Genomic DNA, 25,543 nt, shown 5'->3' on the forward strand with positions numbered 1-25,543 from the left:
GGCCTGGCCCCAGCCATGCTCAGGTCACCCCATCATCGGCGGCCGCCCCTGGGGCAGCCTGACCGTGTCTGCTCTCTGTCCACGCAGGGTCCACCCTGCACCTGCTCACACACGTGCGGGGCTGGTCCTCCAGGTACCTCTGGTCACCCACCTGGGAACAGCCGGTTCAGGGAGCAGGAGGACGGCACAGCTCTTTCCTCCCGTCCCCCCTCCCCCACCAGCCAGTGGCCATGTGGCTTTTTTTTTTTTTTAAGATCTATTTATTTGAAAGAGTTACACAGAGAGAGAAGGAAAGGCAGAGAGAAAGGTCTTCCATCTGCTGGTTCACTCCCCAACTGGCCGCAATGGTCAGACCTGCGCAGATCTGAAGTCGGGAGTGAGGAGCTTCCTCCGGTCTCCCACGCGGGTGCAGGGGCCCAAGGACTTGGGCCATCTTCCACTGCTTTCCCAGGCCATAGCGGAGAGCGGGATTGGAAGTGGAGCAGCTGGGACTTGAACTGGAGCCCATATGGAGGTGGTGGCTTTACCCCCTATGCCACAGCACTGGCCCTGGCCATGTGGCTTTATGCCTAGGCCGGGATGGCCCTCTGCCCTGTAAAGCAATCCCAGTGGGGTTAGAGCCCGCAAGATGCTACCCCCCCCCATTTGGAAGCCTGCTGGGGCTCCCGAGCACCGCCCCCACTGCTGACACTCGCCTGGCCTGGCCCTCCCTGTCCGCCCTGCCCCCAGGCACACACCGAGGGCGGTGATTGTCACAAGAGTGGAGACAGAAGTCCAGGATCCCTGGGCAGCTCGTCCGACACCCTCGGGACGCGCACCCTCGACTGCTTCTCCCCCTGTCCCGCGTGCCCTGTCTCCTGCCTCCCACCCTTTGATGTTCTTTTTGGCTTGATGTTGAAATGTGGGGCCTCCTCTTTGTTCTTCCTTGGCCCCAGAGGGCAGGGTCCCCGCACCAACCCCCAAGCCTGCCAGGGGCCGGGCCCTGCTGTAGTGCAGACCTGGGCCCGGTGGGGCCGTGCGGGGCGGGCACTGGCTCAGGAAGTGCCACCTCGCTCAGGACTTCCTCTGGCGTGTCCTCTCTCTGCTGCCAGGGCGGCCAGACCGGCCCCGAGACCTGGAGCTCACCGACCTGGCCGAGCGGAGCGTGAGGCTGACCTGGATCCCGGGGGACGCCAACAACAGCCCCATCACAGGTCAGCCTGCGTCCCGCGCCCCAGAGCCGGGAAAGAGGGCTGGGAGGAGCCGCCCTGGCTCCAGGCCCCGCCTCGCTACCGTGGTCCCTGGGACACCTGGAGCCCAGGTTTCCTTTCTGTGTAGGGGGAAGAGCTGGCCCTGTGCCCCTGTCACCGGCTGAGGGCGCTGGCATGGAGGGGCTGGAGCCGGAAGCCCCCGCAGCTGCTCTGTCTCCCTTGCCCACTCAGACTACGTAGTCCAGTTTGAAGAGGACCAGTTCCAGCCGGGGGTCTGGCATGACCATTCCAAGTTCCCAGGCAATGTCAACTCGGCTGTCCTGCAGCTGTCCCCGTACGTCAACTACCAGTTCCGGGTCATCGCCATCAACGAGGTCGGCAGCAGCCACCCCAGCCTCCCGTCAGAGCGCTACCGAACCAGTGGGGCACGTGAGTACCCGAGGGCTCCCAGAGAAAGTTCTGGAAGCCGCGTGAACGTGGGCAGGTCATTGTCCCCAAGGTGCAGCTTCCTCACAAGGAGTGCTGGCCACCCCTGCGTCGCGGGGTCAGTACCTCTTGTCACCTGTGGCCTTGATCCTTGGTTGTCTGCTGGGGTGGGGGGTCGTGGGGATGTGTGGCGGGCTCAGTGACTGGGTCTCACATGAGAACTCAAGCACGTCAAGTTTGTGAGCTTGGGTGGTGTGCACCAGTTCCTAGACGTTCCCCTGGGTACTAACCACCAGGGAGGAGCCGGTCTGAGTTGAGACACAGTGACAGGAGGCGTGGTCCACCTGTCGGCCATCCTCAGCGTGGAAAGCCTTGTGATGGACGCTCTCTGCCAAGGGAGTTCAGCTGAAGAGAACTCGGCTGTGCTTTGGGGGGTTAACTCCTAGCTGGAGAGGTGGGGTTGGACAGTGAAGATGCGCTTGGGACACCCGCGTCCCATAGGGGAGCCCCTGGGTTTTAGCTGAGGCTCCACTTCCAACTCCAGCTTCCCGCTAACGTGCACCCTGGGAGGCAGCGGATGGCCATGGCTCAAGCACTTGGGTCCCTGCCGCTTGTGTTGGAGACCGGGAGACCTGGCTCCAGCTTTGGTCTGGCTGTTGTGGGTATTTGGGGAATGAGCCAGCAGATGGAAGAGAGCTCTCTCTGTCTCTCCCTCTCTTTCCTTCTCTCTCTCTCTCTTTCCTTCTCTCTCTCTCTCTCTTCCTCTCTCTCTCTCTCTCTCTGACTCTCTTCCTTTTGAATCTCGGGGCTGGTGTTGTGGCACAGCAGGCTAAGCCACCACCTGCAACACCAGATCCCGTATGAGCACCAGTTTATGTCCCGGGGCTCCGCTTCCGATCCAGCTCCCTGCTAATGTGCCTGAGAAAGCACCAGAGGAGGGCCCAAGTGCTTGAGCCCCTGTCACTCATGTGGGAGACCAGGAGAGAATTCCTGTCTCCTGGCTGCAGCCTGGCTCAGCCCAGGCCATTGCTGACATTGTGGAGAGTGAACCAGCAGATGGAGGATTCTCCTCTCTCTCTCTAACTCATCTTTCAAATTCATCTTTTAAAAAAGAAGCAAGTTCCGGCCGGCGCCACAGCTCACTAGGCTAATCCTCCGCCTTGCGGCGCCGGCACACCGGCTTCTAGTCCCGGTCGGGCGCCGGATTCTGTCCCGGTTGCCCCTCTTCCAGGCCAGCTCTCTGCTATGGCCTGGGAGTGCAGTGGAGGATGGCCCAAGTCCTTGGGCCCTGCACCCCATGGGAGACCAGGAGAAGCACCTGGCTCCTGCCATCGGATCAGCGCGGTGCACTGGTCGCAGTGCGCTGGCCGCAGCAGCCATTGAAGGGTGAACCAACGGCAAAGGAAGACCTTTGTCTCTGTCTCTCTCTCTCACTGTCCACTCTGCCTGTCAAAAAAAAAAAAAAAAAAAAAAAAAAAAAAAGAAAGAAGCAAGTTCTAGTGAGAAAGGTGATTGAGGAGGGAGTTGAACCATACTTGGGACAGAGCGTGTGTGTAGATGCTGAGAGGAGGCAGAGTAGACCCGTCAGCCGGGAGGGCGGTGGGTTGCCTGCTGTGTTCTGGAAAGACATGAATTGGACTTGAACTTTGCATCGGTTTGGGTTCCAGCCCCTGAGTCCAACCCCGGTGACGTGAAGGGAGAGGGGACCAGGAAGAACAACATGGAGATCACGTGGACGGTGAGTCCCCCACCCCCGGGCCTTGCAGCTGGCCGCCCTCTGCCCCTGCACCCCGAGACCCCGAGGCCACCCAGTGGTCCAGGCTGTCCACTGGCTTGGGCGCTCACTCTTCTCTGAGAAGCCAGGCTCCTCTCTCCAGCTGGACAGCCGGGAAGCACACAGGGCAGGTGTCTAGGAACCAGACGGGGGCGAGGACACAGAAGCAGCCGTGCCATAGACTGCCAGTGTAGCAGAGGTCGGAAAGGGCGCCAGCGAAGCGAAACGGGCTTCGGGCCAGGCTGCGGGACCGGATCCAGGGGCTCCGCCTCTGAGACCTGCCTGGCCTGCTCCTCCCTTGTAGCCAGGGAATGCGGTGCGGGGCGCAGAAGTCTCCCTCCAGGACAGGTGTAGAATCCCGTCTTTGTCCTGGCTCACTGGCTGCATTTCCCAAACCCAAGCTGGAAGGGGTGGTCTCAAATGACATGTGTTTCCAAACCATGTCCAAGTCCGAGCGAGGCAAACCTGGCCACAGTCACGCTTCCGAGCTGCTGTCAGGCGTGACAGGAGCAAGGAGATGCAGCCCTCGGGTGCCTGCCCACCCCTGGCTTCCTGTGGGCCTGGACTCAGACACCTGCCCTGCAGGCTCCCAGGACCGCATCCTGCCCCCCCCTGCCGCCTTAGGGAAGGGATGGGACCACGCCCACCCTTAGGGAGCCCTGTCGGGGGGCGGGATGGACACATGTGGGCTTGGCAGAATCCGGTCAGCTCTGGAAGTTTGAGTCCACTGGCAGCAGGGACGCTGTGGCTCTGCCCAGACTTGTGCTCTCTGGCTTTGGAGAAGATTCCGCCGTCCTTGCCCGAGCCTGGTTTTAGTGTGGCCCCGGCACAGGAAGAGTTCCGTTGCAAATAAAAGCGCTGCTCCCTTTGCATCTGCAAATGTGGGTGGTTCTTGGGGTCTGAGTGACTAAGTCCCGTGGAAGATTTCGTCACAGGAAATCTACACTCTGCCAAATTCACGGGGCTCTGGACTTGGCAGGGGGCACTCAGCAGGGAAGGGGGCTGGCCAGCATGTCGTGGCTGGAGGCACCTTCTCCACCCTCTCTGTCCGTCTGTCTGTATCTGTCTGTCTGTCGCCCCGCACAGCCCATGAACGCCACCTCCGCCTTTGGCCCCAACCTGCGCTACATCGTGAAGTGGCGGCGGAGAGAGACTCGCGACGCCTGGAACAACGCCACCGTGTGGGGCTCTCGCTACGTGGTGGGGCAGACCCCGGTCTATGTGCCCTACGAGATCCGAGTGCAGGCCGAAAATGACTTTGGGAAGGCCCCCGAGCCAGAGACGGTCATCGGTTACTCCGGGGAGGACTGTGAGTACCCTCCCCTCGGCCCTGGCCGGGCCCCTCAGCCACTCGTGGGCCAGAAACCTGGAGGGGGGTGGTGGGAAGGCAGCCCACTCCCAGGAGGGAGAGACGCCCCAGCTGCCGATGCCAGGAATGAATCCGGGTTAGAGCCACCGTGCCACGTTGCTCAGCCACTGCTGACGTCGCACAGACATGGAAACTGAGACCCCAAAAGAAGCAGCCCTGGCCAGTGTCATAGACTAGCAGATGCCAGGCTCAGAAGCAGGACCTGGGTCTTCGGATCCATGGGCAGGCGACAGCACCGCCCAACCAGGCAAGCTTGAGGGAGATTTGGGGACCGCCCCTCCCCTGCGAGCCCTGCCCCTGGGTTCCCCTTCCAGGGGAAGTCCTGAGGGACGCAGGCCAGCCGCCGCCAGCATTGCTAGTGCTGCCCAAGCCCTTGAAATTGGCCCTCAAAAGGAAGCTGGCACCAGGCAAACCAGCAAGATTCTGGAAGTGTGTGAAGACAGATGTGCCCGGCTTCCTGGAGGTGGCGGGCTCTGTCCCCGGCACCTCAGTGCTCCAGGCTCCTGAGAAAAGCAGGCGCATCCATGGGGTCCCCTCCTGGCTCAGGGTGACCCCTGCCCTGCTGGCCCTGGGTTTGATCTAAGAAGCAGCCATGGAAGGTGGCGGGGGGCAGAAGAAGGAGTGAGGCGAGCCCTGGGGACGGGTGACCTCAGGGGCAGTGCAGGGTCCAGAGGTCAGCAGTCTCCCCTCGGGGAGCTGGAGGGCAGGGAGGTGGAATCCTGGAGGTGATTATGGGCTGACCCACAGGGGAGAAGAGCAGGGCGGGTCCCAGGCCCTCCCTCATCTCCACAGCAGCAGCCACTTCGGGATGGGAGCCCACCGGGGATTCTGGATGGGGAGCGTGGTGCCGGCTCACGCACCACCAGTTTCCCTTACACCTGCCTGCCCGGCCACCTGTGCGGTGAGGGGTCAGCGGGTGGGCTCAGACTGGGCAGGAATGAGGCAGGAGGAGTCCAGGGAGTTCCAGGGAGCCGTGAGACGGGAGCCCTTCTGAACTGGCTCAGGCAGTTCGTCCGTGGGTTTCCCGCGGGCAGAGAGCAGATGCACGGCACATAGAGAGCCAGCGGCAGGGCCCGCCCGAGAGCCGCCTCGCGGCCAGCAGCAGCAGGAAGCCGTGGCGCCACCCTGAGCCTTGGTGGAGCAGGGGACGGACGAGTCACCACGACTCCACCCCCAGCTGTGGCCTTGGGTGGAAGAGTGCGATGCTGGGGGCCTGTAGCCTCTCACGGAAGAGCCAGGGGAGCTGACACCCACCCTCCCCGTCCTCCTGCCCTGGGGACTCTTGTTGGCACCTGCTGCTGGTCAGGCCCAGCTGGAAGCCTGAGACAAGGGAACAGCCCTCCCAGGTCACTGTGGGCGTGGGGAAGGGTGGGGCCAGGAGGGCTGTACCTGACAAGTACGCGACTCTCGTCATCACGCCCAGAGCGTGTAGGGGGAATCCCCACTCCTGGACCGCGCCTTCCGCCACTCCCCCCAAGTACAGCCTGAGGGAGGACCCAGCGCGCAGTGGAGGGGAGGCCTGGGGCAGGGGCAGCCCTGCTACATAACCAGCTCTCTGTGCCAACGCCTTGCAGATCCCCGGGCTGCACCCACCGACGTCAAGGTCCGAGTCATGAACAGCACAGCCATCAGCCTGCAGTGGAACCGTGTCTACTCGGACACGGTGCAGGGCCAGCTCAGAGAGTACCGAGTGAGGAAGCCAGCTCCCGACCCCGCCTAACTGCCCAGCTCACTAACCAGGGTCGGAGGAGCAGACCGGGCCGCAGAGGTTCCCGGGGGGCCTGGGGGTAGTTGCTACATAATGAGCTAATTCAGGAAGGGTAGCAGTGCAAAAACACACCCCGAAGAAGGTGTGTGTGTGTGTGTGTGTGTGTGTACATACACACCTAGTTGGGCCGCTGTGTCTGTGGCTCCCACACCAACAGGCACGGCCAATCTCCGATTGAAAACATTCAGGGGGAAGAAAGCGTGTGTGCAAACACACTCAGGTGACTTTTCTAGTCTTTCAGCATAGTGACTGTCTGCCCGGCACCTGCGTCGCGTGCGGTGTCAGCAGTAACCCAGAGCTGATGCAAAGTGGGCAGGAAGGGGTGCTGGGTGAAAGCAGATGCCACGCCCTTTCTCTAAGGGACCTGAGCATCCACGCCCCCTCTGGGATCCGGAGGGCCCGGAAGCAGTGTAGACCCCGTGTCCTGTGACCGAGGGGCTGTGCACTGCGGGAAGCATGTGGAGGGCTCCAGGTTGGGTGACACGGCACAGTGCGCGTGCACACACACCCATCTCGGGCACCGCTCGGCGACTCCTCCTCCCCTCCCCCCGCCTCCCCCATCCTACAGCCCCTTCTGGGCCGCTGCCCCCCAACCCTGCGCAGTCTCACAAAGCCACCACCACTGACAGGCAAAGCCCCCGGAAGGTGTGCACGCCCTCCCTGTCGCCACAGCCAACTCTGGGGCACTCGGGCCCTGGGCCCCTCCTCCCCGCCCTTGGGCAGTTTTCTGCTCAGCCTCTCTGCTGAGCTGAACTCTCTGCTGTCTCTGTAAAGACAAGGGGGAGCAGAGGCAGGAAGAGGGGAGGACAAAACACAGGTGCCCAAGGGGCCTGCAGCCCAGCAAAGAGGAAGCCACGGAGCAGCTGTGTGGGAACGCGGCTGCCCGGGAAGGAGGCTGTGGCCCGGGCCTAGGACTTCCGAGGGTGCCAAGAGTTGGCTGAAGACTGGTGTGGGCAGAACAGAGCGGGGAGTTAGGGGGAGGGACAGCAGTGCGTTCGCCTGGCTGTGACCTGCACCCTTGACCTTGCCTGGAGGTGTTTCTGGCTAAAGCTCCCATCGAGGCTCCCTCTAAAGCTGGACTCCTGACTTTGCCGTGGGTGGCCTGGGTGACGCTGGTGTGGCAGCCTGACCTGGGGCCTCCCACCCACTGCTAACCGGACCTCACACTGCCCACTCACGCCGTGGTGCCCTGTGACACCGCTGTCCCATCCTCGCTCTGCCACCACACAGCCTGGCACCCCACTGGCTCGGGCGCGTGTCCATCCCTGGACCCCATCCTTCAAGGTCTGCCAACAGAGTGAAAGGAAACCGCTTGACCTCGAAGGATGAAAGCCGCCCTGTCTCACGTCAGACACCCGCCTCCTGCCTGCCACCCACCTAAACCCTACTAATCCCGCCCGAGGGGGCGTGGCCTGGGAGCCCGGCCCGTCCTCGTGGTTCTGGCACAGAGTCTGGGCAACCTGCTACCCAGCTCGGAAACCAGTCTCCTGCCAGAGCGGCCCAGATGTCACTCGCGTGTTCCCAAAGACGGGGCATCGCCCTGCCGCCTGGCGCTCGGAGCCTGTGGCAAGCCCAGGGACGCGCGGGTACCGCCACCACCACTAACGGCTAACCCGGCTCGGCTGCCGGCCCCTCACCAGCCTGCCTCTGTCCCAAAGGCCTACTACTGGAGGGAGAGCAGCTTGCTGAAGAACCTGTGGGTGTCTCAGAAGAGACAGCAAGCCAGCTTCCCCGGGGACCGCCCCCGGGGCGTGGTGTCCCAACTCTTCCCCTACAGCAACTACAAGCTGGAGATGGTGGTGGTCAATGGCAGAGGCGATGGGCCTCGCAGTGAGACCAAGGAGTTCACCACCCCGGAGGGAGGTAGGTGTGACCCCGGCGCCGAAGCCGAGGACCCACAGGCTGCGCGCCCGCGGCCCAGGTGCCCTGCCCGACAGGAGTGAGCGGCACCAACTGCTGACTTCACCACGGACGGACGCCCAGGGGTGCGGTGGGAGCCACAGATCTGTTGAGCAGAGCCTTAGGCCTCCGCGGTCGTGGCCGGCAGCTTTCGTGGAGACGCCTGTGCAGGATATGGGGGCTCCCCTTGGAGCTGCCCAGGCTGGGGTGCAGGCGCCCGCGAGGTTCCTGGTGTGCACCAGGCCAGGGTGCAGGCGCCCGCGAGGTTCCTGGTGTGCACCAGGCCAGGGTGCAGGCGCCCGCGAGGTTCCTGGGGTGCCCCAGGCTTCCTCCCACTCTGGCCAACTTTACCCTCTCGTTTCTCCCCCTGTCCCCCATTTTCCTTCCTCCCTCCTCTCCTCTGGCCTTCCCTCTCGCCTGTCTTCCTCCCTATCTGGTTTCTGTTGTGCGCTCTCCCCACGGCCCCCGCCCTGCCTGTCCTCCCCGGGCATTCCCTCCTGGGTTTCTTCTCCTCTCCCTTGAACCTTGCATTCTCAGCCCAGACGCCTGGGCCCCTGGTGTAGGTCCGTGTGGGGGCCAGGGTCCAGGGCCTCTCTCGGAGCAGCCAGGAGTGGCTCTGCTAACGTGGGAGGCGTCTGCAGGAGCAAAGCCTGGCGGGCTGAATCCTGGGCAGCCACTAAAGAACTGGGTTTGCTTCTCCCCTCGTAAGCAGCAGAGTCTGACCCTGGGCACAATGACACTGTGTCTGGGGCAGCAGCTGTGGCCCCCCAGGGACTCTGCCAGGTTCTGGGCTGGCGGCTCCTGGCATGGGGGCTGCCCGGAGGTCCCGTCTCTCACACCTGTGCTTTGTTTTCTGTCTCTCCTCTCCTCTCCTCTCCTCCCCTCCCCACCTCCCCCAAGTTCCCAGCGCCCCCAGACGTTTCCGAGTCCGGCAGCCCAACCTGGAGACAATCAACCTGGAGTGGGACCACCCGGAGCACCCCAACGGCATCCTGGTTGGATACACACTCAAATACCTGCCCTGTGCGTGCCGCCCCGCCCTGGGTCCTATGTAGTCTGGGGGTCAGACCTGTTCCCTTTGCTCGTACGACAGGACCGAGGCACAAAGCCCACAGCACAGAGGGCGTTTTGGAGGGGCAGGGGCCAGGGGAGGCTCCCCAGGACTTGGGGAGATGGCTGAGGCCCCCCCGACAGTGTTGCCTGCAGGGAGCTAGGCTGGCGGCGAGGCCAAGGGGGCTCCTGTCTAATGCGGGACGCTGCCCAGCCCACACTTGCCTACCTGTGGTTCCATGCATCATTTTTCAACATTTGCAAAATCCACCAGCTTTCTGGTGGCCACTGACGTGTATGCGTTTCAGATGTTTTTGCACCAGCATAAACTTCGCTTTTCACTTCCTTTACATGAACCGTTCCAAGTCCCTTTGTACTGGTCTGGGAGAGAAAGTTCCTAACCTAACGGCACTCCCATCAGGGGGCGGGCAGTACCTGCACAGGAACCCACACCAGGAGACACCTTAACAGGTGTCTTCAAAAAAATTTCTTGGAAGAGAGAGAGAGAGAATGTGCTTCCATCCCCTGGTTCATTCCAAATGGCTACAACAGCCCGGGCTGGGCCGTGCTGAAGCCAAGAGCCGGGAACCCCATTGTGATCGCCCACGTGGGTGGCAGGGGCCCACGGACCTGAGCTGTCATCCACTGCTTTCCAGGACTCATTACTGGGGAGCTGAATCAGAAGCATATTAGCCAGGACTCACAAACCTACACTCTGATGTGGAGTGCAGCGGCTTAGCCTGCCGCACCAGAACACTGGGCCCCCAAAAGTATCATTTCAGTAAGGCTGCTGCGAGCGACTGTGAAATGACCCGGATCGGAAGGCTGGGTGGGCCTGGCACAGGGAGCTAAGCTGCCACGTGGGATGCCCGTCTCCCTTGTCAGTGTGCCTGGGATCAAGTCCGGCTGCTCTGTTTCCAACCCAGCTTCCTGCTAATGTGCCTGGGAGGTAGCTAAGCATGGCCCAGGTGCTTGGGTTCCTGCCACCCACAGGGAGTGGCAGAAACTCCTGCTTCAGCCTGGCCAGCCCCCAATTCTGTAGGCATTTGGGGAGGGAACCAGTGAATGAAAGGTTCTCTTTCTCTCACTGCATTTCAAGTAAGTAAATCCTTTGTTAAAAACCACCATATACAGACACATTTTTAAAAACATCCTGAGCCAGGCACCTGCCTCAGGTGCTTGGCGCCACCTTGTGGCAGGCAGTGGCACTGCACACTGGCAGGTGCGGAGGCCGGGGTGGGGCCGTAGCCAGCCTGGTGCTTGTGTGCCGGGCTGACTCCATCACTTGGCCTGACCTCTTTACCCTTTGTGGTATATTAAACAAGCCATGAGCATCAAAAGGCCCAGTGATTTTGGCCTAGTTCTGTTTGAAAAGAAGGAAAGAACTCGAGATGTGTCCTTGTTGAAAGGCCTTGGGAACTATAAACGGAATCTTCCAGCGTCAGCCGCACAGCCTTGCAGTGAGCTGGAGACCGTGCGGTGCGTGGAGACCTTGATCCTGGTGGGAGGGGGTTCTTGCCCAGCGTGCTAAGCTTTGAACCAAGACTTTAAGGCTACCGGGCAGGTGCGCCGGTTCCCTGCCCAGCACCGTCAGAACCGTGGCTTCCAGCTGCAGGTTGTGTAACCCATGCGGTAAGCACTGCTGATGTTCCAACACCCTCACCTGTCTCTCCCCAGTTAACGGAACCAAACTGGGGAAGCAGATAGTGGAAAACTTCTCTCCGAATCAGACCAAGTTCACGGTGCAGAGGGCGGATCCCGTGTCACGTTACCGTTTCACGCTCAGCGCCAGGACGCAGGTGGGCTCTGGGGAAGCAGTCACAGAGGAGTCACCTGCACCCCCTAACGAAGGTAGGCACACGGCACAGCCCCTGGGGTGAAAGGTGCCAGCTCTTCCAACGCCTAGGGAAATGCTGAGAGCCGGGCCGGGCTTTCTGGCCTCCAGGGGAGGAGAGGGACGGAGTCTTCAGGCCCTGTGCAGGAGAGAACCGTGTCTGTGCAGAGAGGTAGGTGCTGGCCTGGGTCTGCGAGACAGGTCTCCAGAGAGTTGTCAGATGTGAGCCCATACTTGGCCTTGACCTACATGGTCATTGTCCTCTTTCCTTCCACTGGTGGAGACCAGAAGAGAGCAAGCATTAACCGAGAGAGGAGGAAGCGCCAGGGAAGTAAATGGATAGCCCCCTGTCTGTCGAGGGAGGCGAGGGGTGCTCCAGAGGGCTCCACGACGGCCCGCCTTCCCCAGGGACAGGCAGGGGAAACAGCGTGATGGAAGCCACTTGCCTGGCCTCCTTGCAAGCCTGAAATGGCTGAGTCACCAGGCCACCAACAGCAGCCCCTGCGAGAGCTGCACCTGCCTGAGGACACCACCTGAGGGCACTCTGGGCTCAGCCACGCTGTGCTGGCTTCAGCGATGGCAGTTCAGGGCCCTCTGGGACACCCAGTGGGAAGGCAGGCCTCTGCCTCTCCTGAGGCCCTGTGACCTGTTCAGGGGCCCCTTCCACACCCTCAAGTGCATAGCGCCATCCACGTGCCACAGAGCTAGTGAGAAGCCAGCACAGTGTGGGAGGGGAGGTCTGGGGTCAGGGAGTTCCACAAGGAAAGACCCCAGAAGAAAGGGCATAAGGGGGCAGCCTGAGGACCATGGCGAGCTTCCCTGTCCACCGCTTCCCCTGGCAGGCTCAGGGTCGGGGATTGACCTTGACCCAGAGGGGGTCTCCTGTGCCTCCCCCACCCCCACCCCCACCCCCACCCCAGAGAGCACCTGTGCTTCCCACACCCAGCTCCTAGACAGGAACTGGAGCAAGGCCAGCCTCCTCTCTGATCCTGGGAGCTCCCTCTCCCTGGCCCTCGGGAGGTTTAGTGGGGCTGGGGCTGCAGGCAAGTGACTGACGTCGGCTGTTGACAAAGGCCAGCCAGGCCACGCCGCGCCCTGGGTTCCATCAGTGCAAACATGAAGACGGCCTCATCCCCTCCCCGCCTCCAGCCAGTGCAGAGAGAAACAGAGCCTCGTTGTCTGGTGCCCGCGGCCACCACAGGGCAGTCCTGCAGCGGCCGAGGGAACAGAGAGAGACCTCTTTTCTGCTTCAAGATTGGCAGGGAATTCGGGAGTTCCTCTGGGGCTTCCGTCCACACTGCAGGTTTTCAGTCCCTGGAGTCCAAGTGGTGGGAAGGAGTTGGGTCAGTAGGACGCCAGACCAGGGGCTTCAGTGGCCCTGGCCTGGCAGGGCTGGCATGCTGGGGGGTGCTGAACACACTCCCCCACCCCCAGGCTGCCAGCGTCTTGCCCCAAAGACCCAGGAACCATCCCTCAGCTGGGATGGTGTGGAGACACCCCCACTCCTGGTATCAGGGAGCTTCCCCAACCTCCGTAAGGGGCCGGGTCACCCTTGGGGAGAGAGTTGCAGGTGTCAGGGCTGCTACCTCTTAGTCCTTACATAGAGGCAGAAACAAGCAGAAAGGTTTTTTAAAAAACATCTTATTTATATGTAAGGCAAAGTGACAGAGATCTGCTGGTTTACTCCCCAGATGGCCGCAATGGCCAGGGCTGGGCCAGGCCAAAGTTAGGAGCCTGGAACTCCATCCGGGTCTCCCAGGTAGGTGGCAGGGACCCAAGCACATGGCCCATCTTGGCACTGCCTTCCCAGGTGCATTAGCAGGGAGCTGCATCGGAAGTGGAGCAGCCAGGGCTCAAACCAGTGCTCTGAGATAGGATGCCAGTGTCACAGGTGCAGCTTAACCCACTGCGCCACGGTGCCGGCCCCAGGGGGCAGGTTTTTAGGAACAGGCGTGACCCCCCACATGCACGCTGAGGGGCGTCCTCAGGGCAGCCCCTGCTCTGGGTCGGGTCTGGGGCATCCTCAGGGCAGCCCCTACTCTGGGTCGGGTCTGGGGCGTCCTCAGGGCAGCCCCCGCTCTGGGTCGGGTCTGGGGCGTCCTCAGGGCAGCCCCCGCTCTGGGTCGGGTCTGGGGCGTCCTCAGGGCAGCCCCCGCTCTGGGTCGGGTCTGGGGCGTCCTCAGGGCAGCCCCCGCTCTGGGTCGGGTCTGGGGCGTCCTCAGGGCAGCCCCCGCTCTGGGTTGGGTCCGAGCTGGCCCCTTCTCTGCTTGCCGGCCCCATGGTTTCACCTGTGCTCTCTTTTCTCTCTCCTCTCCCATCCTTTCCTCTTCTCTGTGGCCATGCTGGGTGCTGTGGTCTGAAGCTACTCCAACGGCAGGTACCGTACTGGTGGCGAGGTAACGGGCATGGCATGGGGCGACGCAGGTGAAGCCCAGGCAGAGGCGGAGGGAGCGGCTCGGGCTGCAGCCTGCTCCAGCCTCACCCTTTCAGGGCTCCTTAGCCAGGCCACACGGAGCCTGGGACCCGGAGAGTGAGGCGAGGCCGGCCCTCCCCTTGGTGTTTGCCGCCTACTGAAGAGGACGGTGTGGAGGCGGCCCCACGCTCAGGGCTCCTGACCTGCTCTCCAGAGCTGCAACTTTGAAGCTCGGCGGGTGCTTCCTGGGAACCGCCTGCCCAGGCCTGACAGCTCGGAGAGTGTCCGGAGCCCTTGGGCGGGAGGCGGTGGCTCCTGGGCAGGCTGCTGGCCCCGAGAGGGTGAGCGCTGTGCATGCTGGCTTTGCATGCTGCATGGGGGCCCGGCCCCGGCTTTGGCAGCCGCCTAGGGAGCTGATCGGTGAGAATGAGCGGGCATGTCCTCCAGGGGGCCAGGGGCTCCAGGATCAGTGGGCGCTGGGGGCTGATGGTTCCCTCACCTCCAAGTCTGCAGCCTTGAGAACCGTCTCTGCTCTCGGGGCTGGGAGGGAGATCACAGCAGGACCCAGGAGCTGGGCAGGCAGGTGCAGGCATAGGAGGCCTGTCCCCACGTTGGGGACACTGGGCAGGGACGCCCCTGAGCCGCAGATGGGAGATGAGAGCAGGACTCGCTGGCAGCACCATTTAGGCTGTGAGCAAGGACCTAGTGGCAGAGTAGCCTTCAGCTCTGGGCAGCTGGGGCAGAGCTGAACCAGGCCAGGGTCCAGGGCTTGGCCTAGGAATTTCACTCCGTTTGGTTTCCTCCCCAGCCTGGCTCCCCCGCCCCTTCTAGGTTGGTTCTGTTTCCGTTGCACACCCTGCTTCCTTCAGTTTGCCAGTGTTTTGTCAGACCTGGGAGTGGTGGGCAGACTTCGGCCCTCCCCCTCCCTCCCCACCACCCGCACCCCAGGAACCCAGTGCAGCCGAGCCTCGTGCCTCCCCACAGGGTCTGAAGCCCGCTGCTGACGTGTGAGGCCCAGAGGTGGCCCTGGGCCCTGGGGACCAGGGGCAGAGCTGTGCTTACCACGTGGGGGTGTCCCAGGCCTCCTGATGGAAGCTTACGTGGGTCTCTCTCCCCGTGACGGCTGTAGCAGGTGCTCGGGCAGCACAAGGCAAGGGGCAGGTAGGGCACTGGGTGAGATGCTCATTGGCAAAGCCGCTCCCCATCCATCTCCCTCCCCGCTCCTGGCAGGACCCAAGGCAGGTAGACCCAGCAGCAGGGAGCCTGCCTTGTGCAGGGGGCGTCTCAGCCTGTCTGCGCTGCCCCTCTCAGGAGTGGCAGTGTGCAAGGGGGGGAGGGGTGCCATTCCGCACACCCCACTTCCAGCATCCCATTTAGGAAAGATCCAGGCCATCACGTGTCTGTAGAACAAGCCGAGCGTCCGTCCGTCTGTCAGATGGTTTCCTGGGCTCCGGCACGCGCGTGGCACGGTCCTCGAGGCCGCTGGCACATCTTTGCCAATGAGATGCGCTGATTTCATCTGCCGCGCTCGGCTCACACACGGACGGGCCTTCTGCACAGGCGCAGGTGCCAAGCCGCACAGCTCAGGTTCTGCGTTCTTGACGTGGGCCTGGCACCCAGCCCGTCAGCCCCTTGCCTCTCCTCTCCAAACCTGGGCGCTTCTCCCCCCGAGCCGATCTGTTGGTGGCTCAGGCAGTGGAGATAATCCCTCCCATCCACCTGTATCTGCAGCCTCTTAGGACCACTGCCCATCTGCCTGGCCATCTGCGGTTTGGCCAGGCTAGTCCGTGTGCCATGTGGACATTTTTGGACTCAACATTCCCCCTTGGAATGTCTGCAAACTGCCACGCTTGTCTTCGACTCAGCTCGGATTGGCAAATGGCTGGGCTCCTGATCGGTGCTCGCTCCAGAGGGATGAGTGAGACCTGTCACCATCTACAAATGCTCCCCAAAACCCAGGCAAATTCTCAGGCCTGAGCAGGGTGCCTTTTGGGGTACAGTAGGGCAAGCCATGAAGTTGACACTGTCTTCTGTTTGGGTGGGGTCCTGTGCTGCCCACGCGGGGGTCCCTGCCGCCTCCTCTTGATCGCCAGTAGACTCTGCTGAGCGCCTGTTGGGACTGTTTGCACACCTGCAGCGCTTGATGTCGCCCAAAGGGGCAGCCCCACCCAACCAGCAGCCCTGCCCCACTTCTGGCCTCGAAGCCTCTCTCCTGTCTCCCTGCTCGGCTGCAGGGCTGGAAACAGCTTGAGCCCCTTGGCCCTGAGCCCGTCTCACCACGTCTGCCCTTTGCCACCTGTGCCAGTCCTGGCCGCTCACCTGCCACAGTGTCCCGGGCCTTCCACAGAGCCTGCTCTCCTTGCCTCTGCTCTCACTGTCCAGCCTTGGGACAACGATGCAGCTCATGAATGGGTCAGATGGAGGTGACGTCCTCCAGAGTGACACACGCCAGGCACTGTGGGAGGCTGTCCTCTGCCCCATCCCTCTCACCACTGCCCTGAGGCTGTGTGGGAGGGAGGGGGAGCACAGCCGGGTCACCATTGTGGCGGAAGTGACCGTCGGAGGAGACAGACTCAGAGCTCTGCTCACCAGAGCACCCTGGGAAGCACGTGTGCCCCTGAGAGTGTGGCGGGGACATCTCTGCCTGCACGAGGCCCGAGGAGCCACGTGACAGTGTGTGCAGCTTCGGGAAGGCTGCCTTGGCAACAGGGGCCTGGGAGATGGCGTGAGCGTGGGACCTGCCGGGAGGGGTGCCGTGCAGTGCGGTGGTTCAAGTTCAGAGGAAATGAGCCCTAGTGACGTCTTTTACGCAGTCGTGGACAGGGGCCGCATGCAGTTTGTTTGCCGGAAGCGGTTAGAAAATAAGCCATGATAAGGAATTGAATCGGGGTGGTCCTCCCAGATGGAGTGCAGAGCCATGGGGCGGGCCGGTGTGTGTCCAGGTCTGGGACGGAGCTCGTCCTCGCCTCGGGGCCTCCCTGGCTGTGGGTCTTGCTGTGAGGAGTGGAGGAGGGGAATTCCCTTGTGCAGGGCTGGGTTGGTCACTCGTCGGCTTGGAACTTGCTCAGGCACCTCTGGACCATTAAGGCTGCCCGGAGAGACTTCGGGGCCCAGTCACGCTTTAGATCTCACAAGCAGGGCAGCCAGGGGGGCCCCGGGGACAGTCCTTCCTTCTCTAGGTGGGGTGTGTAACGTTGGAAACCCAGGTTGTTGGTCAGGCTTGTTCTGCCCTGAGAAGAGCTCCCGTGGTTCTCCCTGGCTGCCCGCCCGTCCGCCTTCCGCAGGGGAGACAGCCAGCAGGACCGTTTGCAAAACTGCTGGAGGCTTGAGGCGAGACGTTACCTGCCTGTATCTAAGGGCCCCCTTGGTGCCCCATCGGGGTCTGTAGTAGACAGTGGACCCATCACAGCCAGATCCCAGGAGATGGAGCACGAGGAGGAGGAGTCACCCTCTCACACTTGGCACCTCTCTCTCCTCTCACTCTCAGCTGCCGCAGATACAGGCTCTGTGAGAGTCAGGGCAGGGCAGCCAGCCCTCTCTTAGCGTCCATGTCCTGCAGGACAGGAGGCCTTGAAAAGTGTTGTCTCCAGAGACTGGGTCCCTAGGACTGACCTGTGTCAGAGGTGGCTTCGGATGAGAGGTGGGGGCTGTGGGAGAGTCACCTGGACCTCAGTCCCCTGTGCCCCAGCTGGAGGTCTGCACACAGACACCCCGCATGTATCTGGCTCATGGCCTGGGGTTTCTTTTTCTCTTTTTAAGATTTATTTATTTATTTGGAAGGCAGAGGTAGAAGATAGAGAGGCAGAGGCAGAGGCAGAGACAGAGAGAGGTCTTCCATCCACTGGTTCACTCGCCAAATGGCCACAATGGCTGGAGCTGGGCCGATCTGAAGCCAGGAGCCAGGAGCTTCCTCCAGGTCACCCATGCAGGTTCAGGGGCCCCAGGACGTGGGCCATCTTCCACTGCTTTCCCAGATGGCCTGGGGTTTCTGTGTCTGCCTGTGGGCTGGGAGCATGGTGCTGTGAGCACAGGCCATGCTGTGGTCACTGCCCTCTCCCACATCCCTACCTGAACAGGAAGTACATGGAGCACCTGCACCACGCCAGTGGGCATCTGGGGGCGCTGGAACCATTGCAGGAAGGACCACCAAGGGCAGAGAAGGGAGGGGGAGAGGAAAGGTAGAAGGTGGGGGCCAGAGCTTAAGCAAGAGCTGGTGCTGGGGGCCTGGCAGGCTGGGGCACGTCCTGTATCTGGTGCAGGGTGTGGGGGGCTCCTTGAAGCCACACAGCGATGGCACAGGGTGATTCTGAGAGCAGGGTTGGGAATGGCGGCTGCTCTGTGCCCCGGAAGGACAGGGCCCTGCCACTTGCCCACTTTGTGAGGCTGGAGCTACAGGGCTGGACCCAACTGGTGCTGCTTGAGCCTGAGTCTGGGGGGCACGCAGCCTGGGGCCCCACGTGTCCCTGGGGGTCTGCGGTGTTCGGCGTGTGTTCCCCTCTCATCCTCATCCTCCCCTTGGCTGGGTGCATGCCGGCTGCTTGGAGCCACGCAGACCATGAGAAGAAAATGAAACACACAGCGAGCTTCATTCTCTTCCCCTGCCATGGTTGTGTTTCCTTCACTGCGATCCGTCTGAGCCACTCCGTTTGCTTGTGGAGGCTTCTGGTCACCCAACCCCATCACCTCACCAGCCACCGCCGTGCACGCAGCCACATGTGTGTCCGGGGCCCGCCCAACCAAACCAACTGGACTCGGCTGTTTTACATTTCCCCCCCAGCTCCTCCCACGTTGCCCCCGACTACTGCGGGTGCCACGGGCGCCGTGAGCAGTACTGACGCTACTGCCATTGGCACCACCACCGAAGCCACAGAAGCCCCCACCGTCCCAACCGCCGCACCTACCACCATCGCCACCACCACCACTGTCGCCACAACTACTACAACCACCGTCGCCACCACCACGGAGAGTCCTCCTGCCACCACCACCAGGACTAAGATCCAGGAATCCGGTACTGCGCGAGGCCCGCGCTCCCCGCCCGCGTCCCACAGACCTCCCCAGAGGGGAGGTGGTGCCTCTGTCGCCTCCCTTAGCTTCCACTTCACACACCCACACGTGTGTGGACTCGCAGCCAGGCCCAGGGCCCCCACAGCACACGCCGCTCATGACCCCTCATCCCAGCCTCCGAGCCCTGTACTTACACAGAAGGCTTGACTCCTGGGACAGGGACCCCCAAGACTGTAGGACTGCTTCTAGCTCAGGGCTGGCCCTGTCGGGACAGAATGAGGAAGGAAAAGCTGGCTTCAGGGCTCCCCGCTCCAGCCGTGTCCACATCCAGCCTTGTGGGCAGAGGCCGGGGACGTTGTATTCCTTCCCTGCCTCGATTCTCCCGAGGAACACTTGCAGACTTGCAAATTGTCAGAGCTCCCAGAGGCCCTCTGTGCCTGGGCTGCTCCCTCGCGCGGCCCACTGGTATTCCCTGAGTCCCAACGCGTGTGCGTGTAGGGAGAGCTGCAGCCGTTCCCGGACCCCTGGTAGAAGTTGATCCAGTATCAGCCTGCTGAGCCGGGAGAGTATGCCATCCCTGTGTGGGCAGCCAGGCCAGCCAGCTCTGCTCTCCCAGCCTGAGGAGACCCCCACGGTAGTTGGTGACACTGCCAGGCACTGGACAGCATCAGTTTGTACCCTGCACGGGGCGGGGTCTCTAGCCTCCCATGCCCCTGAGCAGCTGCAAAGTCCACGTGAGGCAGCCGGGCAGGCTGGCAGGGAGCACCCTGAACTCTCGTCCAGCATTGGTAGAATTTAGGCCTCTCCCCGTCACTGCCTGTTTCCTGGGCAGGTCCCTCCACCCTCCAAGGGCTCAATGTCATCCCCTCCCAGCCACCTGGGCCAGGGTGGAGACTTGGTACCACTCGGGTGCCTCATTAACCCAACAGCATGGAGTTAAGTGAGCGGTCAGGAGAGGCGGGTGATCCACAGCTGACGTCCTGCCCCCCGAGACGTCACAAACCCCGCTTTGCTGCAGAGGTGCAACAGCTGGAAGTTAAACAATGTGCATTTTAGGGACGTGCCGGCCCAGGAGAAGCCTGCTGTCCTGTTAGGAGCTGCCATCGGTCGCTTGGTGGATGGCACTCTGGGGCTGCAGTGAGGCGGCTTTTCTGGAAGGTTGGGCTCTGTGCCCTAAGACCACCATGAGCTCTCTGCAGCCGTGCACCGAGAGTGAGAACAGGGAGTCGGTCCGGCCTCCCCTGCAGAGTCTCTGAGCTTCCTGGAAGGTGTCCCTAGCTGCCACCCGGAGCCTACCCCAGGGAGACTCCCCCTAGCTGCCACCCAGAGCCTACCCCGGGGAGACTCCCACCCCAGCTGTGCCCCACACTACAGAGGCCCTGGCCTTGGTCCTGAACTTACTGGGAGGCTGGAGGGGGAGAGTCCTCTAGCATCCTCGCTTCTCTTGGCGATGCCGAATGGCTCTGCCATCCAGGAACCATTGCTTGGAAATGGATTTCCATGTTTCCCAGGTCTGACGTCTCAGGACAGAATGTCTCCCGAGTTCATGTTGCTCAGGGTGGAACAGGCCCTTCTATCTGTGCCTGCCGTGATTGGGTGAAGCTGTGCCTGCCTGGCTCTTGCTTTTGTTTTGAGTTACTGACAGTTCACCTTCCTGGTCCTTTTCTTGAAGCTTTCTGGTTCTTTGGGGCCACCGTCTTGGTGTCTGCGTGGGGCAGTACTTCCTGCACAGCCTCCTCTGAGCCATTCCGACCTCTCCTATCAGAGCCCCGATCCTTGTCCACAGCGTGGGTCTGTGTTACGTCTGCCTGACCCCTGCTGCCACACAGGTCCTCTGGCTGGGTTAGGAGACAGAGCTGAGGAGGAAAGAGACTCAAGTCCCCAGATCCTGGCCAATCGTAATACCCTCCCAGCAGCAAGAGCCATGGCATTCCAAGGGGCCGGGGTCTGAGCAGCCAGCTGGGCACACCTGGCAGATAAGAAGCCCCTCCCTGAGCCCCTCCCCACCCCGGAGAACACTCTGTGGGGCCATCAGCACAGCCGCTTTCTCGGCCTCTCACCCAACATGAATCACAGTCACCCGGGCACCCCGCACCTGTCGAGGCTGTAGTAGGAGAGGCCGTTCTTTGAAGTGAAAGCCAGGAGATCTTTAATCATTTCCCCCGCCCTGCAGACTCGCTCACACGTCACGTAGACAATGCATCAATGCCTCACCAACGTACTCTGTTCATTTATTTTTGACAAGTGAGCTGGTGACAGTGCCCCCTTGCATGTTGGTAAAATACCCAAGAGCCGTACTTGTACAGTCGTGGAAACACGAGGCTCCGTGTTAGTCCTCCACTATTAAATCTCTGCTGGGAAATGGGGTGATCAGACCACCGGGACTCCTGAAATGAGTACGTGTGAAGATCAGTGCCATTCGCCCATGCACAGGCTGTGGTTTCAGACAGCGCCACGGCTTCTGTTCTGTAACGCGGCAGCTGGCTCATCCAAATGAGATAATCGGTGTTGTCTGCGATGCCCAGTCGGCAGGCCTTTAAGGCTGAAGGCTCTTCTGGGGGCGGGACCAGCGAAGGCTGAGTGGCGGCAGGGAGCTGTCCTCTCTGTCCCACCTAACCCACGAGAGGGAGAGGCAGGGTTCTTGCTGTCCGCACTGGGGACCCTGGGGTTCCGATGCAAGGTCATCGGCTAGGCTCTCCCTGACCAAGCACAGCCCCAGAGGCACCTTGCATTTCTGCTCCCTCCTCCAGTCTCAGGAACCCAGGAAGGGTTCCCCAGATTTGCCCCTGCCCCATCTTCCCTGCAAGACCCCCGCTTGGCGTTCGGAGAAAACCTCCCGCCTTCCCGCAGAGTTTCCACGGGGGAGGGGAAAGGCCAGCGTGTGCCCCTTCTGTCGCCCTGGCCATGGGCCTCTTTGCTGGCCCTTTTCAACCCCCTGACAAGGGCTCCCTAAGCCTAGGGGAGAGCCTCAAAGGGTGTGGAGTTGAAACGCCCTCTTCCGTTTGTAATCTCACCTGTGTGGGTACACGGCGGCCAGCTTCCTCTCTGCACCTGCTCGTCCTTGGACAGTGACTTCTGGCCTGGCCACCGAGGCTGCAGCTCGGAGCGCTGTTGGGCCTGTGCACAGCTCAGGCTCTGCCCTTCCCTCGCTGACTGTGTGCCTGTGTGCATGTGCGTGTCTCCCCTGTGTCTCCGCGTCTGCCTCCCTCCTCATCACTAACTCCTCTTCTAGCCCATCCGCCAGCCCCCGACGAGCAGTCCATATGGAACGTCACAGTGCTCCCCAACAGTAAATGGGCCAACATCACCTGGAAGCACAATTTCGGGCCCGGAACTGACTTTGTGGTTGAGTACATTGACAGTAAGCATTGCTGTGTGGGTGGTGGTGGTGGCGGCGGCGGCAGCGGCAGTGCCGGGTAGTGGGAGATGCCGTTCCAGAGATCCTGTGGACTCCCCCAGGCTCAGCGAGGCCTTTTGGCTTGGCTTCATTGTGGCTTAATGAAACTGATAGGCGCCCGGGCGGCAGCGAGGTGGGAGGAGGAGCCTGCAGAAGGAAGGGGCTCCCGGAGCCATCAGCAAAGGGCTCGCGTTGCATGCATGGGGCAGGACTTTGTCCATCTGAGAAGCCCCAACCTGAGCCAAGTCCCACTTCAGACCCCGTCTGTTCCGACGTCTCCACCAGAGACAGAGCCCACCCACCAATGCGGGCTGTAACCACTCTGTTTGCAGAGAACGCGGGTGGCCCACGGTGGGAGACACCCTCCAAGCCGTCTGCCCGTTGAGCTGCCTGTTGGCTCCTTGGGAGATCTTGGGAGTCAGAGAGGAGGGTCCGACTGCGCTGCGGTCAGGTGCTCTGCCCCCTCTCCCAGAAGTCCCCTGCTCCGTGGGGTCAGCCCCACACCGCTGGGCCCCTGTGGCCTGTGTGCTCCAAGCCAACTCACCCAGGCAAAAGTCCAGGGGAAGCTGGCTTAGGGAAGAGCAAGGCCAGCTCCTGGCTGTCCGTGTCCGGAGGAGGGGTTCACACTCACAGAACCTGGAGTGCCCGGGGCGGGGGGCTGCCCTTTCTCCGCTGCCTGTACCCCATTCACCCGCAGCCCAGACACACAGGCACCTGCTTCTCCTGGTGGTGACAATGAGAGGGCCAGGTCCCAGGAAGGATGCTGCCTGGCACTCCGACCCTCCCTGGGGAAGATCCCAGGCAGAAGTTAACCGCCTCCAGGGCCCCAGCGTGTGGGCTGGCAGACTGAGAGCGCAGGAAGTGGGTCGGTGTTTAGGGCCAACACTGCGGCGAGGAACGGTGCTTCAGGAGAGCGAGTCGTGCATGGACGGGTGTGGGGGAGCTGCCTGTGTGCGCGTGCGATGGACTGGACCCGCGGTCCCCTGGCCCTTCCCCCACCCTCTCTGCCGTCCACAGGTGACCGGGGACCTGAGTACTGTCTCTCCAGCTCCTGGGGCCTGGCTCTGGGCTGACTGAGGTTTCTGTTCCCCAGGCAACCATACGAAAAAAACTGTCCCTGTTAAGGCCCAGGCCCAGCCCATACAGCTGACAGACCTCTATCCCGGGATGACGTACACGTTGCGGGTCTATTCCCGGGACCACGAGGGCATCAGCAGTACCGTCATCACCTTTATGACCAGTACAGGTGAGAGGGGAGCTGGCTGGCCACCCCCTACGAGCATGGGGCATCTCGTTCTCCTCTTCGGCCGCCCCACTCCCCGCCTTGCATGGTGCATCCCGGCTCTCGTGGTCCATCAGCCAGAGGCGGCCAGGAAGCCGGGGGAGCTGCCTGTGCATGCGCCGTGCAGAGGAAACCTCGGTTTTGACCCCTTGGGGCGGAGTGGAGGTCAGATGCAGACAGAGGATCGCGTGGTGAGGATGACAGCATTTGAAACAGAAGGACTTGGTGTCCCTGCAAGCTTGGGCGCTGTGTGTGGGCCCAGGGCGGCTGTAGGGGAGTGCAGCAGCCTATGCAAGATCAGGGGCTTGTTTCTTCCCTGTGGGATCGGGAGGTGGACATCCCAGGGTCTCCACGCAGAAAGCTCCCAAGAGCCAAACCAGTGGCATGGTGCTGCCTCTCCCCCATGACCTTTCACCTCCCCAGTGGGCAACATGACTTGTTGGGAGCTTTGTTTTTGATCGAGTTTTGGTCCTGAGTTTCTTGTGGCCAGGAAGCGGGTGGCATTTGTGGCGCTGGGAGAGAGGGGCCGCTATGGTCAGAACTGTCGCCGGCCTGGGGGCAGGACTGCTGCTCCCAGCTGCCCCTGGTGGTGGAAAAGCATTTCCAGGGGCCCCAGCAAACTGACCATTGGGGCTCCTGGAAGGGAACAAGGCTTGGATGTCTCTGCCGCCCGGGGTAGCCGGCTGCCTGGAGCCTGCGAGGGCACTAGTGTGTCTAAGCGAGTGTGGACGGCTTTGAAACCAGCCAGGCAGTTGCCAAGTGCCCTATGTGCTGAGCCCTGGGGCCCAGAGTAGGGTGGGGGAAAGAGATTAAGAGGGAAAAGGATGAGCCTGGGGCCGGATGCCCTAATCAGATGCAGGTTATTAGTCATGCAGAATGGGGGAGGGGACCTGCAGTGATTTATATGAACTCTGAGTGTGGCTTTAATATTCATGATTCTTCTCGTGCCTTGTGCCTGGCTTGGCAAGGCTGCTCCTTGGGAATTGGTCCCCATCTGCATAAATGGCTCCCCCGCCCCTTTCCTGCCTGGTCTCTTGTGGTCCACTTCCTTATGCCTCCGCCTACCCTGTACATTTCCGTGCCCTAGAGACCCCCGGGTCTCTGGCTGCCTGCGTGCAGCTGGCGAGGCCAGTTCCAGCAGCGTGTCTGAGTGAGTGGTCAGGCCATGCAGTTCCAAGGAGAGCCAAGCAAAGGAACCGGACAGGTGACCGGCAGGGCGGAGCAGGTGGCGGGACGCCCTCTGACCCAGTTGGAGTCCCAAGCCCTTGCTCATCGGTGCGTGCATTCGTTTTTGCTTCGTTACAAACTTGAGCCTCGCCCAGGGGCAGGCAGCAGCGATGTTTGACGGTGGAGTTCCATCCTGGGGAATGCTGCCAACACAGTCTGCTTTGAGACTTGGGCTTGTCCAGATGCCAAGCCCCAGGGCTGTGGGTGCAAATGAGCGAGAGAGAGCCAGAGAGGCGAGGACCTGCTTCGAGGTGTTAGGCACACAGTGTATGACTGATACATGCTTTGTCTCTTTTCCTGTGCTGGGTCTGGGGAGCCTCTCTGAGCCTCGGCACGCATGGGTCTCCCCAGACGCCTCCCAGTGCAAGCAGGACTGGGCAGGCTTCTGCCCCTGCCTCTGGGAACGCCTCATTTCCTCCCAGGGTAGCTGGAAATTGCTGCGCAAACCACATAGAGCAACCGAAGGTTTTCATGTTCTGAGGTGTGCGAGCGCCCGTGAGCGGGGTCCGCGTACTGTGAAGAGGCACCACTTCCTGTGGGCGGACTGTAGCGCCAGGGCTGCAGTCTCCCGGGTCCCGGGGTCTCATCAGAGCAGGGATTCCTGAGCATCCCTGGGCTCCAGCCACCAGTCACTTGGGCAGCCTCAGGCCATCACTTAGTCCGCAGACTCAAACCGGCCGCGGCTGTGCAGGGAGGAAATGGAAAGAAACTGCTGGCAGCGCCTGGCCCTCCCCAGAAAGATTACCTCCTTGAAGCTTTGGAAGCCAAAGAGACCTGAGGGGGCTGCAGACACATAACCCTGGACCCCGAGGGCCCCTCTGCTCTTGCACACTGGGGTGAGGCAGCAATGGGGCAGGGGCGGGGACTGCGGTCAGCCTTGTTGCTGGGTGTGGGGGAGACACCCTTCCAT

General features: G+C 61.8%; 1 protein-coding gene across 20 annotated transcripts in view; it reads left to right on the plus strand.

Annotated features, from left to right (window-relative positions):
• Positions 1-25,543, plus strand: part of NFASC (neurofascin) — a 176,032-nt gene that overhangs the window by 134,820 nt on the left and 15,669 nt on the right. For 9 of the 20 annotated variants that reach the window (XM_070055159.1, XM_070055168.1, XM_070055160.1 and 6 more), the window contains 12 exons: positions 1,092-1,193; positions 1,422-1,619; positions 3,284-3,354; positions 4,477-4,699; positions 6,334-6,449; positions 8,186-8,390; positions 9,327-9,449; positions 11,154-11,327; positions 13,673-13,687; positions 18,501-18,731; positions 21,960-22,088; positions 23,218-23,370. In XM_070055159.1, the coding sequence (XP_069911260.1) occupies positions 1,092-1,193; positions 1,422-1,619; positions 3,284-3,354; positions 4,477-4,699; positions 6,334-6,449; positions 8,186-8,390; positions 9,327-9,449; positions 11,154-11,327; positions 13,673-13,687; positions 18,501-18,731; positions 21,960-22,088; positions 23,218-23,370 (1,740 nt within the window). The remainder of the gene's footprint in view (positions 1-1,091; positions 1,194-1,421; positions 1,620-3,283; positions 3,355-4,476; positions 4,700-6,333; positions 6,450-8,185; positions 8,391-9,326; positions 9,450-11,153; positions 11,328-13,672; positions 13,688-18,500; positions 18,732-21,959; positions 22,089-23,217; positions 23,371-25,543) is intronic. The other 11 variants (XM_070055169.1, XM_070055171.1, XM_070055172.1 and 8 more) reach the window with 6 other exon arrangements.

Source organism: Oryctolagus cuniculus, chromosome 13, assembly GCF_964237555.1.
Source record: "Oryctolagus cuniculus chromosome 13, mOryCun1.1, whole genome shotgun sequence".
NCBI lineage: Eukaryota > Metazoa > Chordata > Mammalia > Lagomorpha > Leporidae > Oryctolagus > Oryctolagus cuniculus.